General features: G+C 39.0%; 2 protein-coding genes and 1 long non-coding RNA gene across 3 annotated transcripts in view; 2 read left to right on the top strand and 1 right to left on the bottom strand.

Annotated features, from left to right (window-relative positions):
- Window positions 1-329: 329 nt before the first annotated feature.
- LOC137196143 (uncharacterized) lies at window positions 330-17,620 on the top strand. Its single transcript, XM_067608967.1, has 12 exons — window positions 330-439; window positions 1,892-2,200; window positions 2,760-2,834; window positions 3,163-3,225; window positions 3,406-3,471; window positions 4,403-4,468; window positions 5,640-5,705; window positions 8,871-8,899; window positions 12,109-12,129; window positions 12,231-12,653; window positions 14,304-14,534; window positions 16,488-17,620. The coding sequence occupies exons 2-12, from the start codon at window positions 1,894-1,896 to the stop codon at window positions 16,746-16,748; spliced, it is 1,608 nt and encodes a 535-aa protein (XP_067465068.1). The 5' UTR covers window positions 330-439; window positions 1,892-1,893; the 3' UTR covers window positions 16,749-17,620.
- On the bottom strand, window positions 13,116-14,112 carry LOC137196151 (uncharacterized). The gene is made up of 2 exons (XR_010931219.1): window positions 13,844-14,112; window positions 13,116-13,355 (listed from the first exon to the last, which is right to left on the bottom strand). It is a non-coding gene; the product is annotated as an uncharacterized lncRNA (long non-coding RNA).
- Window positions 17,621-20,605: 2,985 nt separating the features above from the next.
- LOC137196147 (uncharacterized) overlaps window positions 20,606-27,743 on the top strand; it is a 28,507-nt gene continuing 21,369 nt past the window's right edge. Inside the window, exon 1 of the mRNA XM_067608973.1 lies at window positions 20,606-20,617. The gene's annotated coding sequence lies outside the window, so the exon portion shown is untranslated. The remainder of the gene's footprint in view (window positions 20,618-27,743) is intronic.

Genomic DNA, 27,743 nt, shown 5'->3' with positions numbered 1-27,743 from the left:
TGTCAATAAAGATCGGAGGGGAAAAAACTATAAAGCAGATTGCAGGATGTATTATAAGAGCTGGATAGTGGACTAAAAATGGCGCCCATTCAGTCATATGATATGCCTCGCTTGGCGCCCTGTCCAGCTCTTATTATACATCCATGGCAGATTGGCGAAGTTATGACCCGCCCTACTCTGCCTCTGATTGGCTAGTACTCGCTACCTTCGTTGGTTGGTTTGCTTAGATTTAGGCATGAGGAATGACATTGTTCAGGATGAGGGTAAGAATATCAGTTTAAGCCAATCAGAGGCAGAGTAGGGCGGGTCATGTCTAGGTATCCGGGAAAAAAAATATCGCGCACATTCAAACATCTTCCCGCCCTTGAGTGCGCCCCTCAGACAGATGGTAAATATCAAAGACGAAAAAAGTCCGGTTGTGGTAGACGAAAAGGACAAAGTAAGTAGGCTTTAAATATTTCCAACAACACATTGCTTATTCTTTTTGAAAAATGAATCTACTGTGAGGTAAAATCCAAGACAAACACTAAACCAGCCAGGTTGGAACAAAGGAGGGTGAAGAGCCGGACGGATTAGCTTCATGTTCTAGCTAGTTGTGTTCGTTTTAACATGACCGAAGTTATGCTATAATTGAATGATGCTAATGTGGATATAATGACTAAGTGGGCAAAGACAAATAACAGAAAAGCTAGAACAGTCTGGGAAGTTCAGAAAATTACATAACTTTACTGTAATGCAGCCTTAAAAAACCAGGAAAAGACAACACTTAATACCATATCAAGATATAACGATATCCAAAATCTAAGATGATATCAAGTCTCATATCACAATATTGATACAATATCAACATATTGCCCAGCCCTAGTGTCTGCAGGTATTCCTTTCAGGCTGCATTCAGGACCACAGCAGCTTTCACCAATAAGGGAAGTGAATTCTGTATGTAGCCTGAGCAGCAAAATATGTCTATGAACTGTTGTGACAAAAATGGCAGAGTAAAATAAGAAAGTAAACAAGAAATTACACCCCTGCACTGACAGACCGGCAGTGTTTCGCCATCTAGCTGACTCACATGTTTAAATAGTCTGGTGTTTGACATTTTAGAACTTTGGTCAATTCTATTAATCTTACTGATAAATACATATTTTACTCTATTGTTATATTGTATGTTAACGTTAACATCTGTTGCAGCCTTTTCTTTGCACTTTTATCAAAAGTAATTTGAGCTGCTTATTTATTATTTGTATTAAATAATAAGTAATTCATATATTAGTGATGATTCCATCTCTGAAATCGATGAAACAATGCCACACATTCCCAGGAAGGACCTTATTTTGATGTTAAATGGTTCTACAGCTCTATCAGTGAACTGAGACTTTAATATGACTAAAATATCTACTTAATATTTTCACATTAAGATCAAATCAAATGGAGAAAGTAAATGGAGACGTGTTTTGTATTTAAGTGTTATCCAGAAGAGGGCAGCATAGACCTGCCAATACTAAACAAAGCACTGTATACACATTGGACACGACTTGTATAACACATTTTAGTGTTTAAAATACATTTTTTTGAAAATCCCCAATGCTTAGGCCTGGCTGTGGGTCAACTCAAACCTGGCGGGTGGACTGCAGGGGTTGCAATACACTGGTTGAAACCCTGGAGACCTTTACTGCAGCAGTTTGCAGAAACGCAACATTTGTCTACAATGGCTGTAATAAGGATTTTTGACACTTTATTAACAGTTTTGTGGTTAACAAATCTTAAAAAGCTTCACCTACATTAGAAATAACAATGTTTTGCAATGTTAAAGCATGTTTTTTGGGGGGTGGTTTCATCGTCCAGTCTGACTTATTTTTCTAATTTTTCTGTCTCTCGTCTCTCTGTTTGTCAGAGATGTCCATAAATATTTCAGAGAGTGAATGGAAAAGAGCCCTGACCTCCATCCTGGAGCAGCTGGATAAGTCAGAATACAAGAAGATGCTGTTGTATTACTGTTTTGACAAAATCCCCAAACGTATGAAGACTGAAGAGTTCAAAGAGGAGATGCCTCAATTAATCATCCAGCACTTTGGAGTAGATGAGTCCATCTCTGCAATCAATGAAGCAATGATATACCTTCCTAGGAATGACTCTGCAGTCCAGGACCTGTTGCACCCCTTTGTGGACAAACTGAGGAAGAAACATGAAGAAGAGAACAGAAGTGAGTTCACACAGTTACTAGTTGTTTATGTTAATAAACAAAAATTATTGTTAATATCATATAAAATAACATTTAATACATGTATCACCATCAAACCATCTAAATAAAGTATGGTGAAAAACCAGAAGGCACAATATGACCTACAATTACTTATTATATCAAAATTTTCATTTTGGATGAAAAATGTCATATTTTAAGCAAAAATGCAAAAAAAGCTGTTTTCAGCTTCTCAGATGTGATGATTTAATGCTTTTCTCTGTCATATATGACAGTAAACTGAATATATTTGGGTTTTGGACAGTTCAGATATAACAAGACATTTGAAGACATCAACTTTGATCCTGGGAAATTGTAACAGTCATTTTTCTAACTGTTCTAACTGTTCTAATCTTTTATAGACAAAAGGTTTCAATATATTTTTTCAGTGATGAACATAATTGTTAGTTGCAGTCCTACATGAGCAGCACATCTCTCTACAGATAAAAGGTGCCACTGAAATAGGCCTGGCCTGTACTCTAAAATGCTAAATGAGAGAATACTTGTTTAATTGTTCCGATAGACTCCATGAAGGAAACGAAGGAGAAAACAACCAAAAACCAGAGGTTGACAATGACAACGTTGGCTGAAACCAAAGGTAGGCTTCTCAAAAGATACACGTAAACGTCTTTGCGAACCTACGTGGAGAAGGGTGTTCTGGGTAAAATAGCAGAGGAGCTGACGCATACACCCTCAGAATCTCAACAATTATGTATGCAGATGGGTTGATTCACTTCCCGTCAGTAGGCAGATCTGAAAACAAACATATTACATACAAGTATTATGATCCCTGTACATGTTCACCTACATGCATCACTGAGAAACATCATTCCAACTCATTTCATCAAACAAGAAAACAGTTTCTGTTGATTTTGACATGAAGCTGACCAATCTGTGTTTTAACTTATTAAAATGTCATTTTTCAGGGAAGAAGAGGAAACATGACAGTGATTCCAAGTTAGTGGACAAGGAACCAAAGCCTAAATCTAGTAGGTTAACAACCAAACCAGTCAATGACAGAAAACTAGTAGGGACAATAAGGCCTATAATTATTTATTAAGAACATGAATTTATTGACATTTATATCACATTTTTGTCAGTGTACCCAGCTGTTGATGTGGATCTGTGCAAGTAAAGTGTGTGTTTAACTTTTTACATTTAATTTTCAGGGTTTAAGAGGAACAATATTGTGAGCGACTCAGATTCTTCTGATGAGGAGCAAAAGGTTGCAACTGGTGGGTTAACACACACACAACATAACAGATAAATAGTGATGAAGAGTTTTACAAAATATCTACAGCACCAGTCAAAAGTCTGGATACACTTTCTCATTCAAGAGAACAGGAAGGTGTGTCCAGACTTTTGACTGGTGCTGTACATTAGAATAAAAAATTACATCTTTGGAAAAATTACCATAATGACCCAAATGCAAGCTAATTGTAAATTTTAGGACAAACAGTTTTCAGGAAAAGACTTTATGAAGAGAACTCTGAAATACCATAAATCATATTTACAAATGTTTAAAATAGTAAAAGCAACAGTAATAGATAAGAGTATGAACAACAAGAGGAGTATAAAACATATGAGGATGTATGTAAAGTGAAGTTAAATATCCATATGTGTAAGTATATAAACAAAAAATGCGATGTAAATCTGTATAGTTAATGCATTCAGTGTACTTGAAATAATTACGATGAGAGACTACAAAAAATACTACAAAGAGCACTGTGCTTTACTGTCTCATGTTCAAGTGTAGTATATTTTTAGGAACCATCAATAGAAGTATAGATTAATTGTTTTTTTACTTGAACTAATTTGGGTGTATCTTTCAGCCCTGAATAGCGTCTGCTAGTGCTGGGTGATATGGACAAAATCAAATATCACAATATTTTTGACCAAATAACACCTCAATATCAAAATTGCAACAATATTGTAGGGATGACTATTGGTGCTTTCACAAAATATTTACACAATGAGATTTTTGATAAATAATCAATAAATGGATATAATGACTAAGTGGGAAAAGGCAACAGCAAGAACATTCTGGTAAGTTCATAAAATTACATCACTTTACTGTAATGCAGTTTTAAAACCAGGAAAAGACAACATTTATACCTTATATGCAAGTAAAGTGTGTGTGTTTAACTTTTTAAATTTAATTTTCAGGGTTTAAGAGGAACAGCATTGTGAGCGACTCAGATTCTTCTGATGAGGAGCAAAAGGTTGCAGATGGTGGGTTAACACACACGCAACATAACAGATAAATAGTGATGAAGAGTTTTACAAAATATCTACAGCACCAGTCAAAAGTCTGGATACACTTTCTCATTCAAGAGAACAGGAAGGTGTGTCCAGACTTTTGACTGGTGCTGTACATTAGAATAAAAAATTACATCTTTGGAAAAATTACCATAATGACCCAAATGCAAGCTAATTGTAAATTTTAGGACAAACAGTTTTCAGGAAAAGACTTTATGAAGAGAACTCTGAAATACCATAAATCATATTTACAAATGTTTAAAATAGTAAAAGCAACAGTAATAGATAAGAATATGAACAACAAGAAGAGTATAAAACATGTGAGTATGTATGTAAAGTGAAATTAAATATCTATATGTGTAAGTATATCAACAACAAATGCGATGTAAATCTGTGTAGTTAATGCATTCAGTGTACTTGAAATAATTACTACAAAAGATTACAAAAAATACTACAAAGAGCACTGTGCTTTACTGTCTCAAGTTCAAGTGTAGTATATTTTTAGGAACTGTCTATAGAAGTATAGATTCATTTTTTTTTTTTTTTTTATCTGAGCAACTAATTTGTGAGAATCACCCTGACACTTCTGCCACTGGTGACCTCAACACAAACTGTTAAACTGCAGCTGTTTGCCACTTTTGGCCTGCATTATATTACCGCCCTGTATCACATGATGATGATTGTGGAGTCCATCCTGTCATCATGTGTTGTGTGTCTTGACAGATCATTAACAGTAGCAGACCCACCAAAAGTAGACAAATACAGTATCTGGAACACAAAAAGTTCAGTAGGTCACAGAAAATAGAGAAATAGCACAATAAATTTAGAGGAAAAACAAGACAGAAAAGTAAGAGAATTCTAATATAAACAATTAAATCCCAGCAACACATGACATTTACAGGGTTCCTGTAGTGTTCATATAATCAAATAAAAGACATTTTTAATACAACATAAAATTAAATTAATTTCCTTTTCAGTCAAACTGGTCAATGATAGAAACCAGTAGGGAAAAGAAGGCCTACGATTATTTATTAAGAACATGAATTTATTGACATTTATTTCACAATTTGTCATTACCTCCCACCTGTTGATATGGATATGTGTAAGTAAAGTGTGTGTTTAACGTTTCAAATTTCATTTTCAGGGTTTAAGAGAAACGATGCTGTGAGCGACTCAGATTCTTCTGATGATGAGCAAGAGTTTGCAACTGGTGGGTTAACACACACAACATAACAGATAAATAGTAATGAAGAGTTTTACAAAATATCTACAGCACCAGTCAAAAGTCTTGACACACTTTCATATTCAAGAGAACAGGGAGATGTGTCCAGACTTTTGACTGTTGTTGTACATTAGAATAAATCATTGGCAGAATTGCTGTAACGGCCCAAATGCAAACTGAATGTGCAATTTAGGACAAACAGTTTTCAGTAGGAATGCTCGGTATTGGATTTTTTGCCAATATCCAATATGCCGATATTTTCCAACTCATTTCCGCTGATTGCCGATGCCAATACCAATATATAACATATTTTTTTTCCAGCTGGCTGAGACTATTACACATGCAATCATAGTTTGCACTAAGTATGATCAAGAAAGACAATCTATGAAGGAAGAACTTGTAGAAGAACAGAAAGACTGGAGTTCAGGAGCTCAGCATTAAAACTTTAATGAACCTGCCAAGTGGGTGGAGCAGTAGAGTTTTTTTTGAGTTTATTAGACAGACAGGATAAATGGGTAGGATTTTATCTGTAATCCACATGCCAAAGCAGAAATTGGCAGTAATGCACCTAATACACTGGTTTCCAAGTTTTTTTCAAACAGAGTGGTACATCCTGTCAGCCGAGCTGTTTCCTATCTGTGCAGCCGAACACAGTAGCTCCTCCACGGACTGTTTCACCCTGATGGTCCCTGTGCTTCCTCTGCAAGCTCCACTTCATTCAGCTGCCTGACAGACCCCCTGCTTCTTCTCACTTTAACTTGAATAATAAACTGGGGCTCGGCACTCTGGTTTTATCCACACGGAGAGCTAGGGCTAGCTGGGAGGCTAGCAGAATGTTAGCTGCAGTATGGCTGGAAGGAAGCACAGTCAGCTAGCCTCCGCTAGCCTCCCAGCTAACGTTAGTCTCGACTCTCTGTGTGGATCCGGCTGAAGCAGCTGGCGAAGTCCTTCCAAGATAACTCTGGCTTGTTAGAACTGGTGCTGTGAAGGCAGTTAACTACATAAATTGACCGCTCCACTGCCTCCATTAGTTCTGGATTGTGAAGCCAATTTGCTAAATTAGGCAGATTGTATATTCGGTGGGTTTCTGTCTGCAGAATGCCACAGCTGATACAGTATTCAACGAATCCATCCCTATAGTTTGGTGGTAATTTACTCAGGAGTTGATCAACATGTGAGTCACAGCAAAGTCTGTACCCGTTTTGCTTCTCCAATGTTTGTAACATGCCAACCAGATAATGGACAGACAGTGCAAAGGCATCAAATGCATTTGCATCACCCATCTTGATAGCAGGTTTGTTCAATGTAGTCCCAAGTTCACTTTGAACTAGCTGCCTGGGCTGGCCATATTTCTCTTGTATGCCTGAAATGCTGTGGTGTACAGCCTTGGGTTATGCAAGTAAACTTTGGCTAGCCAAAGGGCACTGGGCAATTTCAAGTGATCTAATAGCACTTGGAACTTGTACTGCTCACTCAGATGATGGCGCTGGATCATTTACTGATCCAGTACTATCCATCTTGAGTAAAGCAAGATCACTTTCCTGGCCACTGTCAAACACTGGCAGTGAAGGCCTAGATATGCCATAGCTGTAGGTGGTGCCGTAACCGGTAGATTTGCAAAGATAAGCGGCACACCATAGTAAATTGGGAGAGCTCGGTAGGTGAGGAGCAGCATGGGCAGTGCCTGTGTTAGGGATGCTGAACCCTGAAGGTGGATCCTTAACTGGCTGATAGCATCACGGAACAGGGCTGGAACAGACCTGGAGCTAGTCATGGAGGAGGTGCAATTGAGCTCTGCATAACATCAGAGGTGGGAGCTGTGGCAGACTGAGGGGCTGCCTATAGGGAGAACATGTGTTTCTCCACAGGAAGCAGTTTTGTGATACGGTTCCATCCTCAAGGGTGCCGATGGTGGGGAAGAGTCTGCTGACATAGGCATTGCTGTGGGTTGAGTCCCCCTATATGACTGGGGGCTGATGGATTTAACTGAGCAGTTGAAGACATTTCTGTCTGAGTCCGTGGTGCAGCAGAGAGTCTACATGCTGTAGATGTAGGCTCAGGAGCCTGAGAGCTAGTTGGCTGATCATGAGTTAAATTGAATGCACCATCTGCCTGTACCACCTGGGACGAAGGAACACCAATCTGTTTTAACTGCGATATCTGGAGGCTCGATGATGTCCTCCTCTAGCATTGAGGTGACTAACTTAGCAATTTTCCGCTCATTCTCAGCTTTAATGAGGCGTTGACATCGGTCTAGCCATTTAACCAGAGCCTCATGAACCTAGGTGGCTTCACCTTGGAGGCACTGTGCCTCTCTGGCCTTGGTGTCAAGCTGCTGGCATTTAAAGTCTGCACTGCTATCTTCTTCTATCTGCTGTCTGATTTCCTCAAGCTGCATTGCTTTCATCCTCTTGTAATTTAGCTGCTTGCATAATGGACAGAGCATGCACTGGATAAGTTGAGGTAGATATTGAGGTATGATACCTGCTGTACAGGTGGCTGGAGTGGCTTCCACTGGTGGAGGATGATGTTCTTGCTTTACCACTACCATGGCTTTGGGAGCGGGGAGGAGGGTGAGAAGGCTCATCCTCGCAATGGCGGTATCCAACTGTGGAATCAGCAGGGTGTGGGGACGTCCTGTTGTCTCTGGTGCATCTGTAGTTTTGCCCATATTGTCTGTTGAACCAATATATGGACCATATATTAAAGGCTGGACCTTTGTTAAGTTGGATTGGACCTAATTGGTTTAGGTCGGCAGATATGGAGATGATTCCAGTCAAAGAATCATGACAGGAGAGAGGATCTGCAGCCTAGGAGGTTTATTATAGACTGTGCACAAGACATGCATATGTCACAGTAGGAAACTTATTAGGTTGAGTAAGTGTGTGTGGTCACAAGGGAGAAATAATATATAAGAATAATATAAATGTGAGTTAATGTACTTTCAAAGCAATAAAGCTATTTACTATAGCCCTTTAAATCTGAATCAAAGGCAAATGTAACACTTAGCAAACTAAGCAGATAATTTGTAAATGTAGGAAACCCCCTATGGCAGTACTAAATTAAGAGCATTCAAATTACTAAACATATTTAAAGACACCACAACTATAGCACATTGATAAACTGACTGACTGCTTGTTTCTTCTTTTAAAGATCAACTTAAGAGCGACCTACGTGACAAGGTAAGAGTTATGAAATCAAGGTGATGAATTCTACACATTGGACACAGTCTCACATGCTGACATTATTTTACATACATTTATGCTGTATTTATGATCAAAGCTGATGATTTTCAAAGTTGGCAGAAACAAAGAAACAAACAAACATGACCACATTTAAATATTTGCAGGTATTCCTTTCAGGCTGCATTCAGGACCACTTTGCAGCTCCCACACTATGTTATCTTCGCTCTTTATTTATTGAGTTGGAACCTTGGTCACTTTGACACTCAACTGCTCGGAAGTCCCTTATCGTACAGACGCCATTCAAACTGTAAAATGTTCACAAAACTTTGAACTTTCAAAGTTATTAGATTGTTTAGTGATATCTTTTGTATTTTTTTAGCAATTTAACCCCAAAGTCAGAGGTTTTTCAGACTTTTTTAGGTCTCACCAGTGTGTCATGTGATCAGGCACAGCGGAGAGCACAGATAACTTTAGACCAGAAATGTTTTTCTAAACTGCTGTCACTCCCACAATTTCAACTCCTCATGCACATGTCTTGCCTCAGTATGTTGCCACAAGCTTCCTCTCTCTCAAAATGTAAATACATTTCACATAGGACTTATAGTTTTTGAGATCTGAACCTTAATTGATAGAGAGTCGCTGTCATGTTCTCATTGACTGCAATACAGTCTGCAGGATGTGTGTCTCCTCTCACTCCAGTTTCTTAAACTTACAGATTCTCTCTTCCTTCAAACACTTTTTACACATATCATTCATTCTCATGTTAAACTAGTCTTGCTTTCACTAATGATGTACAAGTCTCTGGGCTTCAAGCTCTAGTTTAAGACAAATACATTTTCATTTTCAAAATGGAGATTTTTTCCTCTCATTTTTCTGAATGTCTGATGGCTCAGTGGTTTAGAACACTGCTCTCATGATCAGCTTCACCTTAGATGACAAGGTTGTGTGTTCGATACCTGCTCACTGCAGTGCTCCTCATAATATTGCTCTCATGTACAAAGTTGCTTTCCATCTCTATCATGTACCGTAAGTCACTTCCTCTTTAGCTTACATTAATATTATTACCTAAAATGTGGATTGCTAATCTTGTTGAATACATCTATTCCGATTCTACAGATCCTGTCTGAGTAGTCCAGTGTTTTAAGCTCATGTCACTTCTGAACTCCTTTTAGATCCAAAGGTTGTGAGTTCAAGCCCCGCTTAGGGCAGAAGTCAGTAGAGTTGAAGGATGAAGGAGTCCAGGTGATGTCAATCTGCTTAATGAGCTGAGCTGAACTGCTTTTTTGTCAATTTCATGCAATTTATAGACTAAATCTAAATTCGCTTTCAGCAATCACACACAATTTCTACAGAAATTGCATTTTCTAGTTATTATATATTATTTCACCGTTTTTCGTCGTCTAACTAGTCCTACACAATTTGTCGTATCAACTTCATTTCAAGTTGATGTTCATGTCAAATTGTACACCCCCATAAGGAGATGTATGCTGTTACTTTTCTCAGCTTGTCCATTATGCAAGCATTAAAATTTATAATGGAAAGTCAATGGGAGCAATGTTTGAAGGCTCATATCTCAAAAACTAAAAGAGCTAAAGTCTTCAAACTTAATTGACTGGTGGTCAATGTGGAAATACGTAACATATTTCAAAATGGGACCTGTAGCACCACCATGTGGTCAGTTATTACGTGTTTTACGTTTTGGCTTATAACTCATGAACCTTGAGGCCTATCAAAACAATTTTTGCACAGTGTATTCCTTGGATGGTAACAAGTAGACTGATATAGGCCACGCCCATTTGCACCTAGAAAATTTTTCCGCCATTTTGAATTTTTTCAAAAACACATTTTTTGCTTCTTTTGGCACATTTTTCATCCAATCTTCACCAAACTTAGTACATACCATGTTTAGATGATCCTGAACAGAGCTTTTATCTTCATTTTTTGATATCACTTACCGCTTGTCTGTAATTGGTTACCAAACTTTTAAGGCGTGACCCGATGCATTTAATGAGCCATAACTTTTCAATGCTGATTCGAATCGACACCAAATTTGAGAATCTTGCACATATAACGACAGTGCACCATTATGTAAAATTTGATACAATTCTACCCACAGGGGGCGCCACTGTAATATTATAACATGATATTTCTACAGTTCTGTTGTCTTCAGTGAAATGAAACTTGATACACAAGTTCTCCATGTCAATGTGTACGACATAGTGAAACATGGTGCCAATAGCTCCACCTTGTGGCCATTCGTGAAACAACACCATACTACTTATTAAGTTAAATATCTTTTAAATTCAATAATCCACAGTGACCAAATTCAGCAAAATTATACAAACGGGGATGTTTAAGAAGTGTGTGGTATTTGATACAATTTCACCTGTAGGTGGCGCTAAAAAAAATTGAATAATAATTTCTGAAGCAGAAATTTGCAGCAACAGTAGCAATAACAAGAGTGGCAGCAGCCGGCAGTGGCAGCAGCCGGCAGCGGCTGCGTCTGGCGGTTTGCAGCTTCCACATGCAATTTCTTTAGAAATTGCAGACTTTTCTAGTTCCAATATGTCATGCCTAGAGGATGAAAATTACGCATATTTATTGAACACTTGGCCGCGCAGAGAACAGAAACTTTATCAATTACAGTTGTCTGTGCATGATGCCGTCTCTACTGCTCTGAAGAGTCAGTTCTCACTTTGGTCTTTAAACCCCTACAGATCATTCCACAAATACTATATGCCCAGAAATGGTAAAACCCAATGCGTCTTATAATATGAAAAATTTGCCTATTGGTTCATTAGTTTCTAAACAAGGAACTGTGCTTTACCCATCTTAGTTCAGCTCATGTTGCATGGAGCTTTAGGTCACCGTCAGCACATTCTGGTCTGGAGCCACTGTTATCTGATTATGCCAATGAAATCTATGCAGTCACGTATCCGTGGTGTCTAGGAAGGTTCCCCTCCAACCTTGGTAACTACGGCGACACCTATTTACCTTTATCAGAAAGGCCTCTGCTTCCCCAAACATCACAGTTACTCTGAGTCTCAAGGAGAGGAGACAGTGTCTCCTTCAGCTTAAGACTCAGTGTTGCTCACTCTGTGACCCCAAGGCCCATGCTTGACCCAGTATAACTCAATTCTTAGTCCCTAAAGATAGAAAATTCCATAAAAGCCACAATACTGACATGTCCATATGTTTATTTCCAGGAGAGAAAGATTCCACCATGGGTGAGTGCATTTGTTTGAGACTTTGTACTGATTTATTCAGACATTCATGTTTGGATTTATGTTGCTCTGAGGGAGAATTCTTTGTCTTCTTTTCTGTCCAGAGAAAAACCATCAAAGATGTACTGACCAGCGGTGACCTGGGTAACAAAGTCATAACTGGGAAAGTTGTGCAGAAATCTGCTCTGCGCACATATGAAACCCAACAGAGGAAGAAAAGGTTTTTCTTTTATCTGGGAGTCAGTGATGAGACATCCTGCATTAAAGTGATGGTGTACGGAGCAGATCTCTATCAAGATATCCAGGAGGGGAGCTGCTACTCGATCAGAAATGTAATCATGGACGAAAATGTCATGAAAGTTACCAAACAGAGCACAGTGGCAGAGACAGGTCCCGTTGATGTCCCTGATGAGCTGGAGATGGAAGCTGGGATGCTCATTTATCACCAGAAGCCAGTTTGCAGCATAGCAAAGGCCAGAGAGTATGCTGACAAGACAGTAGTGAGTGTTGAAGGAACTGTGACAGAGGTGAGTTTTCATAAGACATCTAGCAATACTATTGGTGAAAAGTGCTGAGAGTTGGCCTATAAGAAGAAGTTGCGTATGTCAGTAAGAATCAGTACATGCTGGTTAGAAGTGGTATATGACAGTGGGACATGAGTGACATACCATTTATCTCCACCGTTCTGGTTTGTCGCACTTAAACCATAGTGCCACAAGCCGGAATGGCTGCCTTTAGCTGCCCTACATTAGGCCTGTTCAAAATCGCTTGCTGCCTCACCTTCATGAACAAACTAAGTCCTGTCGTTTCCTTTTTGCATCCTGTGAGTAATACATGCTGCAAGACATTTCAGCACTTGGTTATGTCTCCAGAAATAATCGCTTGTCAGTTTTGCAGGTTTAGTATTTTTAAATTGAGCCAGCATTTTTGTAGTAAAGGCAACCCACTGACCTCTGAGAACATAAACATAATTCAATCAGGAGAGACAATTGAATGAGCAAAGATAATGTTTATTGTACAGATAGAAATGATATACACTTGGATTCCACAACGACATCATCCCTGAGCAGCCGTGAGATAGATCTCCCCATGGAGTCCAGACATTAGTGGTGGTGATGACTTCAGATGAGCCTCATCTGATAGCTGTTGAAGTGATGGTACCAGCGATCCTGTGGAGACCCGGTGGAGATGGGGAGGTGGAGGGGCGTGCATAACGGCACCATGCCAGACTAAAGCAGAGAGAGAGAGGCATATTTAAAAACACGCAACCAGATGATAGGCTAACAATGAAAATATGTCGATGTGCTATTGGGTAGAAGTGATCAGCAGGTGACAGCTGAAACTCAAACTACTCCCCTGTGCATTGACAACTAAGAAACAATTCCGCATGCATGAGAAATGAGAATGACAGGGAGGTATGAGTGAAATTACACCTAGCATACAAAAGATAGTCTTCCTGACTGAACTTTTGCTAAGCTTTATTCAGTTTTACAGGTGTAACGGGTATTGAATGGACCCAGTAGCAGCACAAATGACACCGGTATAAGTTTTATTCCACACAATGTCAAGGCAATAGTAGCACGGTCAGAGAAACACAGTTCTGAGGAGTATGGCTCCACCGGGAATCGAACCCCGATCTTCCAATCCCAAGGCAGAAAAAGACCAGGGAACAGGCAGGCAGAACTCAGAGTCAGGGACAGAAGGCTGGTGGGTTTACCGGGGCAGAGACGAAGAGCTATGGTCGGAGACAAGCTGATCAGGAACCAGGAAGGCAGTCCAGAGATGAAGGCAAGATGACTTAGCATTGTAGCATAGACAATCTGACAAAAAGGGAGTGGGCCGAGGCAGCTTATATACTGGCTTGATTGGAGATGATGAGCAGGTGGGAGCGCCAGGTGAAAGTGGTTGAACTAATGAGGGGTGTGGCAGAGCAGAGAGTGAGACTGAATGATTGGATAATTCCCACAGCAACAGGTGAGGGGGAGAGCAGACTCTGACAACAGGAAGTAGAGGTGGAATCACACCTCAGGTTATGTTACATAGAATGTGAAAATCATCCAATACATGACAGCTGATCTACACATTAGACTGACAAACCCAGTGTAGCTAAAGATTGCATAATCTTTTGTTGAAAATAAAGGAACTTTTTGGATAGTTTCCATTGTTGTTTTTTTCAGATTGGTCACGTCGAACCCACCAAAATGAAGAAACAACGGAGGAAGAAAGAGAAGCAACATTTTCAACTTAATGATGGCAAAGATTCCATCAGGATCACCTTGTGGGGCAAAGACACTGCACAACTCAGAGGAACATCAGATGGAGACTTTGTCAGAGTGACCAACGTGAAGACCAGTCACTACTATGAAACCGTCTCGCTGAACTCAACCGATTTCACCAGAATTTACAAGGTAGCTGCTGCCAACATGCTGCACACTGTTCTACTGATGCTAATGTCAGTTTGGGATATTTTAGTTTTTCTCTCAAGACACAAAAGAGTTGTTTGTTGTTCAGTTTGTTGGTTGAATGAGGAGCTTCTGGATATCATAATCAGTGATAAAACATCACCAGTAGTCTTTGATAGAACTCTGTTTACATGTAAGTGATCTACCAGAAACACGTTGTAGAGCAGGTTTGTGTACAATACGGTTAGATACTGTATGTATACGGTGGAACTATTTAATCAGTTTTTAACCAGCTGTTACAGCACTTACAGTCCGTATGGTGTGAAAACTTGTGTTTAACACTCAACATTAAACAAACTGTCGCTTTTTTTCCTTGTCAGAACTTAGTACCCTAAATTCAAAAGTAAAATATCTTGGCCCACCTAAAATTTGAGAAACATTAATTGGTGATCAAGTTTGCAAAAGCAAACCTAAAGTTTTGATTTTTTCTTTAAATTTGCTAATATTAAACTCATCTGTAAATGCCTAAATAAGCAGGCTCTTCAGATGCTTTACCTGAGAGATTTTCTGGATCAGTGACTATGCCAGTGGTAGGCAAACAGCGGCCCGTGGGCCAAATCTGGCCCTCCAGCAAACATTTTGGGCCGTCTTATGAAAGCTAAAGGTTTTACTTAATAATATATAATTTACATCAAAACTTTTACTCTACTGGAGATGACAAAATAAACTAAAGGTTTGTGTGCAACCCAATGAATATAACCTTGTTACAGCTAATATCGCCCCCACACCAGGAGAGACATTAAAACCATGATGTTTGAACAGTGCATGGTGAGGAAATTAAGTCTAATAAACTGACGAGAAATGACATTTTAACGTGTGAATTCTTAATTCCTTCAGCCTGTTGGACCTGAATAGACGGCTACGTTCACTGCAAGTCTTAGTGCTCAATTTAGATTTATTGCTCAGAACTGATTTTTTCGTTTGGCTGTTCACACTATTTTTTAAATGTGGCCAATATCAGATTCCAGTGAGACCTGAACTGACCAAGTCTGACCAAGACTGACCAAAAGAACAGGGAGGCCTCTGAAGCCAGCATTTACAGTTTCATTTATAGATTGATTTGCAGTGCAAGCCAGCTAATTCATGAGCAGATGATAACAAGGGTGATCATGAGGAGAAAGAATGCCAAATTTTTAGTGATGGCTTTTTGTGGAGCAATGGCTACTATTTCCGTAGAGAGCTGTGTGTGGATGTGGAGTCGGAGCCAGGAGTGGTGTGATCGTGATGTGAATGGCTTTACAGAAATAAATTTCATCCAAAATTTCAGGATATCAAGGGCTACATTTAATTACATCTGTCAGCAAATCTCCACAAGACTCTCAGGGCAACACACTCAGTTCAGGCAAGTGATGTAAAAGTCACATGAATATGACTGTTCAGACTGAGGTTGCATTGCAAAAACATCAGACCTGTATTGGATTTAGGACCACATATGAAAGTGTCCCAAATCAGAATTGAAAAGATCAGATTCCATGTGATTTGTGCTGTTCACAAAAAAATGTCACATATGAGCAAAAAAAGTGGATTTGGGCCACTTTTGCCTGTAGTCTGAACAGACAAACAGAACTGGTGTGTTGCATAGAACTGTTAATCCACCATAAATTAAGCAGTCTGCTGTAGTCATGAGTCATGAATCTTTGTGTTTTGTGCATCTTTGTATGTATTTTCTTGTTTGGTTCTGTGTTTTGTGAGTTTTGTGTAATTGAAAAGCTATTCTAGGGATGGGTGGTACAAACTATCTTAGGCTATAAATGCTGTGGTTTGTGCTATTAGTATGCTGTAAGAAATGAAATAAAGATGATGCCCTTCTCCCTGCTTAGCTGTAAACTACTGAGTGATTCTCAGTGTATTTCTAAACATGTCCTGACTCTTACTGTGAATGTTTATCTGTGTTTGCAGATCAAAAGTGCAGCCATGCAGAATGCCACAATTGAGATTATAGGAATCATAAAAGCCAATAACATGGAGACTCAACTGGAAGCAAGTGTCAACAACCAGGTGGAGACGCTTGTTGTGGCTTCTAAACTTCTGGCAAAGGTGTTTGGTGTCAGACTGGAAGGTGATTTAAAAAATAGGCTTGTTCAAAAAATCCCTCTCTCAGCACATGTAGAAATACAAGGAAGTACAATTAAAACAATCACAGAAGCTAAAGAGATGTGAAAGTAACCTTCCTCCACACAGTCAGGTTCAAGGTTCAAGACACTTTATTGTCTGTCACATATTAAAAAAAAATTCCCTCCCCTTTAATGGGAAGAGAATGGGAAAGCAGAACCAGACTCTAGGTGGGCTGCCATGTGCCTTGACCAGTTGGGTTTAGAGAGAAAAAGGGAGGGAGGGGGAGATCTCAATACCTTTAAATTAATTTCTTGTTCTTCTTTAATTGTTTGACTTTTATACATGTTTTTTTTATACATTCTATGTTTGTTGTTGTTTTTGTTTCCTGCTGTGTTTCTTGTGTTGTTCTTCCTCTGCTGCCCTCTGGGGACAAATTTTTTGAAACTTAAATTTCTTTTTATTTTACTAAATTCAATTACAAACCTTTATGGCAAATTTTAATAATACAAGGTGCACATTTGTGTTGAAACAGTACTAAAGAGAAAAAATTAAGAAAAAGGTTTAAGAAGTTAACTAATCAAGTCCAATAAAGAAAAACGTTTCAGGGTATTTCTGTCCATTGTGCATTGTAGAGATTTTGTAAATAGCTTGAGTTAATTTTTCCATCTGATGATTTGGGGCTTTACTTTTAAATATTTACATCAATGAATAAAGTGTGAACTCAGGAAGGATATAACTTGTTCATTATAGTTTGTAATTGTTGGATTGTTCTGAGATACATTTCCTTCACCTGTTTTCTGTTTTTTGTTGTGGATATTTTAATGTTTTTTGTTGTTGCTGTCTGCACATTTCCATTAATGTTCTCAAAATGTCAGTGCTGATTTCTGTGCACTGTCTCCTGTACATAAACAACTTTACTGTATTATCATATGTTAATAAAGTGCGGAAGCACACTGAATTCAGCAGAGAAAAATAAATTGGTGATGTTTATTATAATTATGAGAATCTCACAGTTCTGAAAGGTGTATCTTGGAATGAAGAGAAATGAAAACATGATTAACAGTTATTTAATTTTGTTTGTTTGTGGCTACAAGTGGAGAAATGTCAGTGACTATAAATTGGTTATTGACAGACAGCAGATATAAAACTTAGATGGTGCGGGGGGTTGTGCAATATTATTCCTTTAAGTCCATGTTGGGACGGGCAGTAGTGTGTTTGGTTATTAGCAATAATTCATAATTATCATAGATATCATAGATAATAGATATCATAGATAATTCATAATTATCATAGATAATTATGAATTATGAAAATAATGTATTGTTAACCTTAATCAATCATTTGGGCACCAACTGTTGGATCTTTGAGGAACAGTTGATTATTTGCAATAATTATCAATTATCAAGGATAATTAACTAATTATGACAATAGAATTATTAATATGAATTGACAAATACGGGGCACCACTCGGAAACTGGGACCAATAACCAAACCAGGTAGTCTCATAAATGGGAGTGTTCGGGTGAACACGGGCGAAGTCTTGTCTCGTCCGGCGAGCGGAGTCTTCGATGAGGGGAAAACACGTGAGTGGGGTACCCCCTTTAGTCAAGCTGACTCACAGAGGAACAGAAGTTACCCCTAACTCAGTGACATGGGAAAGGCGTGTGCTTCAGGGCATGTTCAGTTTTTAAAGGGGCGGTGATGTCATGGCTGTGTCATCAGGACGCTCTGCTGTGCAAGAGCGTCTCCTCCAATGAGAGACTATATGTTGACTGCTCCCTGCTGAGGTGTGAAAATCACAAAGCATCCTTGGAAATGGAGTTTGCAATGGACTCCCATTGTCTGTAAGCAGCATTTTTGGCGCTATTCCTTTGTCTCGGGGGAAACAAAGGAAAAGGCACCTTGTGGTCAGGCCTCACAGGTTACATGTAGGTCCTCTCTGTGTGACCTCATGGTTTGAGGCCCAACATCCAGAAGAGGGTTGACTGACAATTGTTTTGTAAAGTGGTTTTACAGCTCAACTGGTGAACCGGGAGTTTAATCCAACTAAAATATATTTGTACTATTTCCACATTAACATCAAATCACAACACAGTAAACAAAGTGTATAGGTGTTTTGTATTTCAGTACTGTCCAACAGAGGCAGCATAGACCTACCAGTACTAAACAAAACACAGTTTACACCTTAGTTTTCATGAGGAGGCCTTTCCTCAAGTCAAGCCAAGCTCTATTGTCAATCCATAGTATGTGCAGGACATACAGAGGAGTGAAATTTAATTACTCTAGGGCCACAGTGTATAAGATATAGACAAGAGACAAGTGTGTACAATATATACAGAATTTAGAAAAAACTAAAATATACATAATAATAAATACAAAAATATTCATGTTAAGGTGTGTATAAACGAAAAAAGGTAACACCCGCACACTTACTCCAAACCACAAAATTGAATCTGGACAACATTTCAATCCAACTCAGATCTTCATCAGGTCAGAATGTTTGTAAAAATGGAAAACACCCATATTTATACATCATGCACACCAACAGGCTGACAAGCTCTATGATGACGTGTGATTAACCATCCAACCCACCCAGGAGGATAAACATCTCAAAGTAATTAATAATTCAATAAAGTACATAAAAAAGAGCAGGAGTACAAAGACCATACCTCAAAAACAATACATCAAAAATATCATAAATATCAAAACATACAACTTATATATAAACATTACATCATATTCGTCATCATGTACGTCAGAATCGACACCACATATGCTCAAAAATATATGGTGGTAAGCTAGAAAAAAGGAACCTTATATTCTTGTACCGAGATGGGGTCTAAACACCCTTCTATAAAATATTAACTAGATCAAATAACAATGGGGAAATCAACACAACTGTTAAATTTACAAACTTTAACTTTTAGTCCAGCTCCTGTGTTCTGCTATCCTGTAAACATAAGTTTGGCACAGGATAGCACTGATTAAAGTGGCTTATGCATCTGTTTTTGAGTGAGGGTATGGGGGTTGTGAGTGTGTGCAGGGGGGTAATGCAGTGTTATTACTTTAAGTCCAAAAGAAGTTTTGGATGGCACAGCTTGTCAAGATGCTTTCAATAGTGCCCCTCTGGAAAATGGTCATGATTGGTGGGGGGACACTTTCCTTCCTCAACCTTTGCAGGAAGTGAAGGTGCTGCTGAGCCATCTTTACAAGTGATGTGGTGTTGGTGGTCCAGGTGAGGTCGTCCACAATAAGAGCTTGGTGCTGCTGACTCTCGACAGCAGAGCAGTGGTGGGTGAAGGTTCTCCTGAAATCAAGAACAATCTCTTTGGTTTTCCCTACTTGTAGGAAGACGTTGCCGTCTCTGTGTATGTCGGAGATGTTGATAAAGATTTCAGAGAGAGAATGGGAAATGGCTCTGACCTCCAGCTGCATGAGTCAGAATACAAGAAGATGCTGTCCCCCAAATGGGGATTGGTTGGTGGTTCAGTTCCCCAGCTCTTCCTGTCCATGTGTTGAAATGTCCTTGAGCAAGACAATGAACCCCAAGTTGCTCTCGATGATCAAGCCAGCACCTTGCATGGCAGCTCCGCCACCATTGGTGTGTGAATGGGTGAACGAGAGGCAGAAATTGTAAAGGTCTTAGTCCAATAAGGTAGAAAAGTGCATAAGTGCACTCCATTCCATTTAGGTTCAAGGAAGAGATCCAGCACTTTGGTGTAGATGAGTCCATCTGTGCAATCAAAGAAGCAATGGAACAGATATTAAGGAGGGACTCCACAGTCTAGGATCTGCTGCACCCCTTTTTGGACAAACAGAACAAACACCACAGAGGGAACAAGAGTGAGTTCACAGTTATCAAAGGAAAATAAAGTTTTACAGAAAAGAGGAGGGCAACACAACAGTGTAAAATACACTTATTGATGTTTGTTTCTTCTTTCAAAGAACCACAAAATAGCAGCCAACCTGACACGGTAGGAGTGGTGACAGTGGTTTCTGATTTTGGGCAGTTTAACCATCTGGTTGTAAAATGGTGAACTGACAGCAGTTGATGTTGACTCAGGAGGTACTTACTTACTTACTTACTAACTTAAGAGGCATTTTATGAGTTTCGAGTTCAATCAGTGGATGTTTTCTGTAGAAGGTACATCAACACACCAACAAATGAATCCATACATCCATAAATGTGGTACTCTAAAGTGTTAGTGGTCAAATAATCTTTCATTCAGTCGAAGTTCACTGACACAATGCAGGTAAAGATTAATAAGAAATACTGTGCTGCATTTTAATCACAGCCAATGTGTCTTTATGTTGAAACCAACACCAACATCCCAACAATTAGGAAAGTCTCTAAAAACATAACATAAATACACTCTGAAACCTAATTATGTGTGGATTATAAACAAGCAGGTACTATACTTTGGAACAACATTCATACTTTAATTGAGTGTTTCCATTTTGTACAACTTTAAACTTTTACTTCACAACATCTTAATGAAAAAATGAAGTTTTTACTCCACTACATTTGTTTAACAGCTATAGCATTTTTTTCAGATAAAGATTTTGTGATAGATAGATAGATAGATAGATAGATAGATAGATAGATGCCCCTAATTCTTTCATTTTGGATTTAAATGCGTTTAATGAGATTAGTTTGTTGAACTTAAGACCTGCAACGAATTCCATGCCGAGGGTTTTCACCATTTGTACAACAACCATTGAGCCAGTTGTATTGTATTTAATTGGACCATGTACAGTATGAAACATAAATGTTGGCATTTGATGCACTGCACCAGATTTACTTTAAGCTAATTTTTATCTGCAGTCCCTTACAATCAAAACATATAGCAGCACAATAACAAACAGTACAAAGCAAAAAACACACAGAACACATTATACAAAATACAAAGCTGCACACAAAAGCACATCGCATACACCCACAATGTCAACTAGAAATTAATAATGCAAGCTTGTCAAATTAAAAGCAAGATTATTTGCGTTCATGAGAAGAACACGAGATGAAATTTAGATTCAGTGGCTACAGAGCTGAGTGGTTTTTAGCAGATTTTTTAATTTGGTTTTGAACTCTTCATATCATCAGGTAGGGCATTCCACTGAGTTGTGGCTTTCATAGAGAAAGCTGACTGTCCAAATGCAGTGCGACAAAATGGTACAATCTTGTATAGAGGATATTCTGGAGGATCTAATAGAACTTACTGAGCGAGTGAACACAAAGTCACACAATGGAGGAGGACAAACCATTTAAAATTGTATGAACCAGGCACAAATTTGAGAATAATCTAAAATACTTAAAGCTCAGTAAATTGTATTTCTCCAGTACCCTACAGTGATTGAAATGCATTGGCTTTTTGTCCAGAGTTTTTAGAGTTTTGTTTGTAAAAGGGCTAAAGAGGTCTTATAGTTGTTTCTCCAGCCTGCCCCCAACATGTGATGCAATAAGACATATGAGAAAGAATCATAGCTGCATAAATATCTTGGCTGCATCCAAAGAGAGACAGTTTCTATTATGTCTAAAATTTGCTAAGTTGTACTTTATGGTTCTAACCGTTTTTTAAACATGTTTCTTAAAGTTCAAATTTAGATCCAGTGTCACACCAAGATATTTAAAATCAGTGACTATGTCAATTTTTTCACCTTTGATGAAAATATCAGCAATAGGAGGTTGTACCATAGCAGCTAACTCAGCTGTTTTTGCATGTATGTACACAACGGTATCATCTGCATACATTTATGGTTCTACATCATGACATTGTTGAGGGAGATCAGGTCAGATCGGTGGTGAGGCCAGATGGAGACTGAGAGGCGCAGTTTTCGAGACCCAGGAGACTTTGAGAGATAGATTCAGAGGATCGGAGAGTATTATATCCCAATTAGATGGTCCAGGAAAGAAATATCCTCATAATCCTCATAAAATAAAGTTTGCAAATGCACAATGCAAATACTTTGCTTTACTTCAGTATGACTGTTAAAACAATAAACGATTTATTAGTAAAAACAGATGACACTGACGTGAACTGACATGCTGCCATCTTGGATTTAGTGTGTAGAAGTGGGCTAGCCCTATTTATAAGATACAGCGGCTTAAATGTTAATGCATCAATGATTTTGATAATCCTATAATATAAAATATATAATAACACTCTAAAAGGGGCCCGTCTGCATAACAAGTACTTTTAATTTTTAAACTGTAAATACATGTTGTTGCTAACACTGCAGTATGTATGAGGCTGATCTGTTAACTCTTTAATCTGACAGCACAGAACAACAAACTGCAGTTATTATTGTGTTTGACATGAAAGTGAAAGTACCTGGTCGGTTCAGGTATGACTGGGCCAAACCGTTGTTTACTGGAAAAGGGGAGCTGTGTGTTTGAAACTGTATATTATGAGGATTAACAGTCAAAATTAGAAAAGTAAAACATTGAGGGTGAAATATTTGTCTTTATATAAATATTTTAGCATTTAATGTAGATAAATATGGTGGCAAGCAGGTTGTAAAACATTATTTAAGCTGGTATCTGCCACTCAATTGCGCAAAAAACATTCAGATTCAGACTTCTTCCTGCCACAGAGAGCAACTCTAAGTGTTTACAGCCAATAGATCGGAGAAAAGAAGTTCAGCTGTGGTTGAAGAAAAGGACAAAGTGAGTATTAACATTTCAAACAACACATTATTTATTCTTTTTGAAAAATGAATCTACTGTTAGGTGAGATCTTTAATCACATTAATTACAAACAAACACTAAACTATCCAGGTTGGACCAAAGCCTGACAGATTAGCTTCATGTTCTGACTGTTTGTGTTCCTGTTTTAACACGACTGAAATGATTATAGCTGTGATCTGTTTTACTGGATTAATGTGTCCTGCACAGAAACTGAAAGGTAACCATGGTTCATTGTTGTGTAGTGTTATCTGGAGAGGACTGTTTGTCCCACAGATGACTCAGCTGTGTGTTTATCATTATGTTGAGGACAAGCCCTGATCTAGAATATAGAGCTATCTAGAGATAGCAGTTGGTTAGTTAGTGTTTTCGAGACTTTGTTTTTGAGTTTGATTTGGATTTCAGCTGTTGTCAGGCTTTGTTGGAGCAGTGCACTTGCTGGTTAAACACACAAGCTGTGCTGTAGTGTCAGCAGAACCGTCAGCCCTTATTATGTTAAGACTGAATAGTTTAAAGATCTGTGAGTCTACCTGTGCGAGTCCACTGAGCAAGGACACCGACAACTTATTCCTTTTCTACTATCAACTCATGTAGTCTGCCTCACTCACCATGTGCTACAAAGACATCCCTGTCATCCAAAGCTTTTGAAAAAAATGCATCTGTCATAGACAGTGCAACCCTGAGAACCTTTATTCACTCAGAAAAGCCTCCCCTACTCACTCCTCCTTCACTCTTGGCCTATGGAATTGCCAATCAGCTGTAAACAAATCACAATTTATCCAAGCACTTGCTACTCAGTTACACATTCAGGTAACAGCTCTGACTGAAACCTGGATCCGTCCAGAAAACACTACCACACAGGCTGCACTCTCTGTCGACTCAACTTTCCCACACACACCCCGTCCTGTTAGGCGTGGAGGCGGTACAGGGGTCTTCATTTCTGAACACTGGAAATTCACTAAGCTTTTCACTAAGCAACAACTCCTCCTTTGAATACCACACTATCAGAGTTACTGCTCCGGTTAAGCTGTATGTGGTTGTCATATACTGCCCTCCAGGGTGTCAACTCTCAAACTAGACATGTTACTCTCAGTCATTCCTTATGATGACACACCACTGATTATCATGGGAGACATGAATATGGACTCTGCTGTTCTCTCCGCCACGCCGCTGAGAGCCAGCTGCCGTGATTTTCGCCGACCATGCGAGAATGGCCACCGTCTGCATCCGAGCCGAGAACAGCCGGACAGAAAGACGGACTACACACACACCCTGCTCGCTCTGGGCAGAGGCAGGGTTAGTTGTGTGTTCTTTTCAGCATCAGTTGCTGTTGTATAGCATTTAGCTTTTTAGCTTTATTGCTATTGTTCTTGTTGTGTGAGTTGACGGACCGCCGAGTCCATTTTTCCTGCTTTACTCTGAGGAGTATTTTAAGTTTGCTGCTTGTTTAGTTGTGTTCACTACGCTAGACTGTTTTGTGTTTGTCCCGGTCGGGACTACTGCTGTGTTTGTGCCACCGTGAGTGAGAAAGTAAATTGCTTTGTCGATCAGAAACCAGACAATGTGCGTTACAGACTGCCGTCCCTACGTGCGCTCTGTATGGACAAAGGAATTGCTTCTCTTCTCCTCACGATCGCTTTCCCTCCTCCCTCTCTTGCGACTAACACACACACTCACACGCGCACAGATACACGCACCGACATCTTTTTGCACATCTGATGGTCAAATAACATCGGACAAAGCTTTGCTTTGTCTTTCCTTATCCGCCATCAGACACGTGTGTTTTTTACGGAATTGGGTGAGTGCAAGACGCCGACCACCAGGCGGCGCCATCTTGCTGTTGTCTAACCAAGACACCGCCGTACTTCTGCCATTCGGGTCTCGCGTGACGTGACTTCCTCCCATAGTCACGATGTCGCATGACGTCGACGTAGCAGACGGACGACGTCATCATGTCAGGCCCAGTCACCATCTTGGCACACACATACACACACACACACACACGCATTCCCCTGCATGTGTCCAACCCTGTACATAGCTGTTGTGTTTTGTTTGGTAGAATTAGATTTTAGGATAGTTGTTTATTGAATGAAGCATTTGTTAACTTTGTTAATTTTGCTAAGTTTAATAAACACTGTTATATCTTTAAAGAGAAGTTCTTCTGTCATTATTGTGTGTAATATTGTGAAAAGTGGTTGATTGAAGGAGTCAGAGCTCGAATTCACCCTTCTTTGTTCACCCTTGAATGTTGATATCTCTCAGATATTAACATTCTAGGTGAACTCACATTTATGAGATTACCTTGTTTGGGTATTGGTCCCGGTTTCCGGGTGGTGCCCCGTATTTGTTAATTCATATTAATAATTCTATTAATTGTCATAATTAATTAATTATCTTTGATAATTGATAATTATTGCATATAATCAACTGTGTTCTTCACAGATCCAACAGTTGGTGCCCGAATTATTGATTAAGGTTAACAATATCTTGATTTCATAATTCATAATTATCTATGATAATTAATCGACATCACATTTAAAGGCTGCAGCAGTATAACCTTAGATTGGAGCCAATGTGCTTCAGTGTTTCCACTAAATACTTTCAACAGCAGCAACTTTGAATGCTGTATTTACAAACAGCAACAGACAAATCCTGCATAGTAAGCCTTAAAAAACAGTCATAAACAGCAAAAACAGTGCGAGTGATTTTCTGGGCAAAAATTTACCCATCAACTTATTAAAGTGAAGGGATTTTCTCATCGCTGGATGCAAACTGATTATTTTTTCCAAGTTGGAGTGGAGGTTTCCTTCATGGGATACTGAACATTTTCCAAACATCACTTTTATAATTTGTGCAGGATATTGCACATGAATACCTCCTCATGTTATCACGTTCTTAAGCTTTAATTCATATTTTGTTTCCTGCCCCGAGTCAGTGAGCTCATCTCATGATGAAGTCACTCAGAAACAGTTTAAACATTTGATTTATTATTCACTTAGAATAGAAACATGCTTTTATATCTACATATCATCTATAGCTGTTTAGTTATTATTCCTACTTGACGTATAGATTTTAATCAGCTTTGATTGATCACTTCGGTGATTTATTCTCTTAATATATCCATTATCTGAATGATATAACTTGTTCATTATAGTTTGTAATTGTTGGATTGTACTGAGATACATTTCCTTCACCTATACGCTAAGGGTGTGCCTGAATACGTTATTTGGCAAAGCACAAATAGTGCGTTTTCTACGAATATTTGTTTCATACAAATATTTTAAAATTTATTTGTTTTCAGGAAGAAAAAACAACCCATGTCAAATACCAGTGTGCAGGTCGGTTACATCGCTATCTCAGTGTCTCTCCTCTGCTCCGTTGTGACGTCTATCAGCAGGTCTCAACAAGGGGAGTCACATCCACCTGCTACATGATGCACGTTTCCTTATTTGGACATCACTCCTGGAGTTGGGGGTGTTCCCCAGAGATAAAGCTGAGCCACTGATACAAGCAAAGTGCTCCCAAGAAACTCTCCACAACCTGTTGTTCCCCTTCTCTTTTCCACAAAGTTAGGTTGTAAAAAATGGGCAAGAAATGAAAAGTGCAAAGCAAGAATTACCTTTAAAGTTCTTCCCTACATGTTACATGCTGTGCTGTCTCTGTTTTATGGGTGTATAAATAGGTAGAGGTCTGTCTGCGATGAGGCGATGAGTAAAGTTTTAGGTCAGTAGTCAGCGCAGTCGTCTATGATCTCGGAGACTCCTTTTTGAGACCTGGTGTGGGGACCTCCTTCATAAGCTTTTTTATTCATGAACACCTATTGTAACATTTTAATTTTCTAACATTAGAAAGCGGTAAGGCGACAGCGGGAAGGAAAAACTCCCCTTTAACAGGAAGAAACTTCAAGTAGAACCATACTCAGCAGGTGGGCGGCCATCTGCTTTGACCGGTTGGGTTATTTTTAAGCCTCTTTCCACTTTTATCCAAAAACAAATACAAATACAAATAATCTTGCTGCCCAAACAAATATAGATACAAATACAAATACTGGGCCCTCTGCACATCCCTAGTATACATATTAGTTTTCATGAGGAGACTTTTACTCAAGTCAAGCTTTATTGTCAATCCACAGTATGTGCAGGATGTACAGACAGGGGCATCGCAGCCGTGGGTGTCACCCACACTTTCACAGAAACATATCTCCACACCACACTTTTTCCTGTGGTAGTCATTTATGAAACGAAACCGAGTTTCCCCATACATGAAAACCTATTGGTCATGTTAGATGAATTGAACAGCCATCCAGCCAATCACAGCCATTTGACAAACCCACCAGGCCAGGGAGGAGTAAACAGTTAAATATAGTAAAGTTACGTTTGTGCCTTCAGCAACAGTGTTTCTGTTACTTGCTGCTGGCT

This window comes from Thunnus thynnus, chromosome 13, assembly GCF_963924715.1.
Source record: "Thunnus thynnus chromosome 13, fThuThy2.1, whole genome shotgun sequence".
NCBI classification, from domain to species: Eukaryota; Metazoa; Chordata; class Actinopteri; order Scombriformes; family Scombridae; genus Thunnus; species Thunnus thynnus.
This window is presented reverse-complemented; position numbering and strand designations above follow the sequence as displayed.

Bases quoted from the DNA above. Each gene is read 5' to 3' on its own strand.
- LOC137196143 (XM_067608967.1), top strand. From the start codon at position 1,894: ATGTCCATAAATATTTCAGAGAGTGAATGGAAAAGAGCCCTGACCTCC. The intron at 2,201-2,759 runs GTGAGTTCACAC...TTGTTCCGATAG, and splicing joins ACATGAAGAAGAGAACAGAA to ACTCCATGAAGGAAACGAAG. The intron at 3,472-4,402 runs GTGGGTTAACAC...TTTAATTTTCAG, and splicing joins GGAGCAAAAGGTTGCAACTG to GGTTTAAGAGGAACAGCATT.